At 30.8% G+C, this 4,808-nt stretch overlaps 1 protein-coding gene across 1 annotated transcript; it reads left to right on the top strand.

The window, feature by feature from the left end:
- Positions 1-2,033: 2,033 nt before the first annotated feature.
- LOC120081095 (uncharacterized) lies at positions 2,034-3,093 on the top strand. The gene is made up of 5 exons (XM_090315278.1): positions 2,034-2,234; positions 2,338-2,436; positions 2,486-2,554; positions 2,643-2,712; positions 2,924-3,093. Exons 1-5 carry the CDS (start codon positions 2,034-2,036, stop codon positions 3,091-3,093), a joined length of 609 nt encoding a protein of 202 aa, XP_090171404.1.
- Positions 3,094-4,808: the final 1,715 nt, after the last annotated feature.

Raw genomic sequence — 4,808 nt, 5'->3', positions numbered from 1 at the left:
TCATTTATTCATGAACAAAAAATAAATCATGAGGTTGGTTCCTTTTTCACCATTGTTCTGATTATTTTAACTATTGATGTAATGTTGAACTACTTTTGCTTCACTTATTCTACCAAGGTCTATTACTCTCCATTATTACGGTGGGTGAACAACCACCCCCTTTCACTTCTCTCCCTCTATAAAACCACTTCCGTCTAGCTTAAATCACTCGAGAAACCTCCGTTGTTGTATGTTTTTTCTCAAGCAGGTGAGTTATTTCCATCAACTTACTTCTTTCTACTTTCTTGTTCTCTCTATCATTTATTAGTGTTTCATATATTAATGTGATAGTTGATTTTCTAGGGTTCTATTTGCAAACTTGTTCTATTGATACTTTAGTATTTTAAAAGTAATTCTATGAGTTGTTTTCTTTTGTATATTTGTTTGATGAACTTGTATATGCATTTGTACTGTATTTCCTATATCATGGTGTCAACTATTCAATGTTTTTTTTTTTTGTAATCCTGAATTACATGTCATAGATGTCTGAGGCCGGCAATATTTATACATATTCTGCTTGAGTTTAAATGTGGTCCATCACATCTATTCTCCTACAAATCACTTGTATCCCACATTTTGTACACTTGATGAATCTCTATAATCTACTACCCTCCTTGTTAGTCTGGTGAGTTATTCTTTACTGTCATTGTTGTTGGATTATATAAATCTGGTGAGTTATTCTTTACTATCATTGTTGTTGGATTATATACATTTTCTTCGTATTCACTTCTGTTTATCTATGTATTCATGGTTTCTTTGATGGGCACTAGCGACGACACCATTTCAGTGCTAGAGTCGATCCGGTGGTTTGTTCATCCTCAAACTACAATCCCTGAGTAAAATAGGCATGTATACGTTTATCCAAAATGTATTCCTAAATGATTAGTCTTACATACCGTGAGTTTCTAACTAAATACTTTCTTTGTTGTTTTGCAGCCCAAACTAATAACACTGCCATTAGTTTGAGGTTCGTGTGTTACGTATGTTTTTCCTAATTTTAAATGTTGTTTATTTGGGTTTGACTTGTAGTGGAAGTATACTAATCTTTGTGGTCTTTACTTGTAATTTGTGGTTTTTTCATACATTGCCCATTGAACATGGACATTTGACAATTGACTCATAAATTATATTTTTTTTGTGCATTTGATAATGATGACGTATGAATATTTATAAGTGATACATCTCATAACAATTTTGTATTAATCATTATGGTTACCATCTTTTTCATTTAAACAATTATAAATGAAGCATCTAATTATGAAAGAATAGAGAGTACTTTGAACAATAATACGATTAAAAAACTTCTTAATATAGTACAATTGATACACCTTATTCAATTTAAGGTATAGTTTAATGAATGAAATTTTTTGCTGAAAAATTGATTTATCTTATTCAATTTAGTATTAAAAAGTGGAAAAAGGTTTTAGAAAGAAAGTTGGTACGTCCATCCCTAGCTTAGAATTAAATTTCGTATTTTTAAATGTTGGTATTTCATTGACTATTTATGATTAATCTTAAATTTTGACTATTTTTTTTTTAAACAACAATAATAAAGAATTATTTAAAAGACGTTTGAAAGAAATGGATATAATCAAAATAATCTTAAGTACTAATTCTAATATAAGTCATGTATTTCAATTGAGGCTCAATCCTTGATAAAACTATTTTTTCCTTTTGTATCCTAGGGTTTTAGGTTTCTATCCCAAAATAAGGAAAATTAGGAAGTCTTTACTATCCTTTCAATCATCACCATATCCCAACAACAACTATTTCTAACATTGGCCCTATTACTAAATGATCATCGTAGAATAGAGAAACAACCCTCCTACATTAAACATTGAATTAGACAGTTAAACTTCTTTTGGCCTATTTATGAGAATGACATCTGCTGTCACGAGAGCACGTGAATGGATAAACGGACTTTCATCATCCTCTATAACATGCTTAGGACAACCGATCGTCTAGCACTTACTCAATGCATTGACGTCCAAGAGATGGTGGCAATTTTCCTCCACATTTTGGCGCACGACGTTAAGAACCGAGTAGTTTGTCGACAGTTCGCACGGTCTGGTGAAATTGTTTCGAGGAATTTTAGGTTCGTTCTGACCATTGTACTACAACTTCATGAGTTACTGCTGAAAAAATTGGAGCCTATCACGAGCGATTGTACTAACAGTAGGTGGAAATTGTTTGAGGTATTACAATAATTTTAATTCCACTCCTAGTTAAATATTAGGTTCTAGATTTTTAGGAAACTAGGAAATGTTTATCTCTTTGTCAATGTATGATCCCATACAGAACTGTCTGGGTGTATTGGATGACACATACATCAAGGTCAATGTAGGTGCAGCTGATTGTCCTCGCTATCGTACCCGAAAAGGTGAGATAGACACGAATGTGCTTGTTGTCTGATCTCCAACTAGTGAGTTCATATTTGTGTTACCAGGGTGGGAAGGGTCAGCCAGTTGATTCTAGAGTGCTTAGGGATGCAATTTCTCGACCATACGGGTTGAAGGTTCCCAAAGGTATAGACTTTTGTGATTCCATTGTTTGGATTCAAGAGCGAATAATTTGCCAACTAATTTTTTGTATACCATGCCTAGGTTATTATTACCTATATGATGCTGGATATCCCAATGCAGAGGGATTCTTGGCACCATATAGGGGAGAACGGTACCATCTTTTAGAATGACGTGATGCTGGAAATGCATCGACTAATCCACAGGAATTTTTCAACATGAAACATTTATCCACTAGAAACAGCATAGAAAGAACATTTGGCGTACTCAAAGGTCGTTGGGCGATATTACATAGGAAGTCCAACTACCCACTTATGATCCAATGTAAAACATGATGGCATGTTGCTTGCTGCACAACCTGATAGCGAGGGAGATAGGCAAAACTACAATTTCCGGAACAATGTATGATGAAGATTCTACATCTAACGAGCTCGGTGATGAAAATATACAATTTATTGAAACATCTGATGAATGGACCAATTTCAATGATGAGTTAGCGACGCAAATGTTCGATGAATGGGAACAAGCATCATGAGCACAAAGTTTCTTGTTCAATTAGCTTCACTATCAATAAATTTCACCTAATTTAAGATTATGTTATCATTCGGTTCAAACAATCTACTGTATTGAATTATTTTAATTTATGTTGTGTTAATTGGTTCATGTGAATGATGAAACATGTTCTACGTTATTCGTACTCAAACTTTGTTTATCTAACTATGCCCAATTTATTTTATTAAGTTATATGTATGTATGTAGCTAAATGGCAGGATGTGAGAAAATGAAAAAACACATTTGAACAAAGGTTGAAGATGCACGATTAGTGGAGTCACTATTGCACTTTGCACTTGGTAGAAACAGGTTGACAAGCTGATAACGGAACATTCAAGCTTGACTATCTACAACAGCTACAATGTCTACTTACCAAAAAAATTCCTAGTTGTTTCAACGGGCTGTCGACAATAGAGTGCGAGGTTAGATTTTTAAAGCGACAATATTGTGTAATCGTTGAGATGCTGAGTAATGCATACAATGGGTTTAGTTGGAACAACGAGTTCAAATGTTTGGAAGTAGAGAAAGAGGTTTTCGATGTATGAGTTCAGGTAAGAGAACACATTATAGTATTATTATTTTACAATGGCGAACTTTTTCTAATATAATATTATGTTCTAATATAATATACATTCCTGCTTGTAGTTGCAAGGATTAAAGTCCCGCGCAGTGGAAAAAATCAGATCTGACTCTAATTTAATATCAAACAAAATAGCATTGAAAAATAAACCTAGGCTAAATATACATTTTCAACAAAATAAAGAAAGAGGAAATCATACCTTGTTGAAAAATCTCTGTTGGATATCAACGTCACTCCCAAAAAATTCTTTACCGATATCCTCTATTGGGTTTTCTGAGGCAGGATAATGAGATCCCTGCTTCTTTGTTTGAGAGAAAAAAAAATTCAGATTCAGAGAGAAATCTGTAATGATGAGAGGTTTTTTTTCCCGTTAAAACCATACTGTCAGCGTGAGAGGTAGAGAGAGAGGGAGAAAATCAGGGAGAAGACTCCCCCTCCCCATAAAAAACGTAGTTACCTATTTATTTATTTATATTCATTATTATAATTATTAATTAAAATAAAAAATCTAATTTTAATTTATTTAAATTAATTAAAAATTAATAAATATATTTAATTTAACTAAATAAATTAAATCAATTTAATTTATTAAAAATAATAAATTAAATAATTATTAATTAATCAAATTAATGAATATTAATTAAATATCTCCCATATTTAATTAAATGTGTATTAGAATCATATTCTAATACATCCCTTTCACATAACCTATAGTTTCAATTCAATTAATTTAATCATATCATATTTTATTAAATATAATTATATTAAAATAATTAATACTCCAATTAATTAATCATTAAATTAAATATCACATATTTAATTTAACCTTATAATTGAATCACATTCAATTATCTCTCTCATATAATCTATAGTTTTAATGTGCATCTTATGCACATTATTTTTAACCTATAGTTTTAATATGAAATTAATTCATATTACATTTAATATTTGAAATCCTTCAAATATATAATTCTCCTAGAAATTAATTTTTAAATCAAATTAAAAAATAAATTTATATCATAAAGTTTAATTAAATTATAAACTTTATATTATAATGTATCAACATACATTATATTATTTTTCCTTAGTTAATTTGAACAATTCAAATTACTTTAATT

Source organism: Benincasa hispida, chromosome 7 (genome assembly GCF_027475165.1).
Source record: "Benincasa hispida cultivar pf3 chromosome 7, pf3_genome.v1.1, whole genome shotgun sequence".
NCBI classification, from domain to species: Eukaryota; Viridiplantae; Streptophyta; class Magnoliopsida; order Cucurbitales; family Cucurbitaceae; genus Benincasa; species Benincasa hispida.
This window is presented reverse-complemented; position numbering and strand designations above follow the sequence as displayed.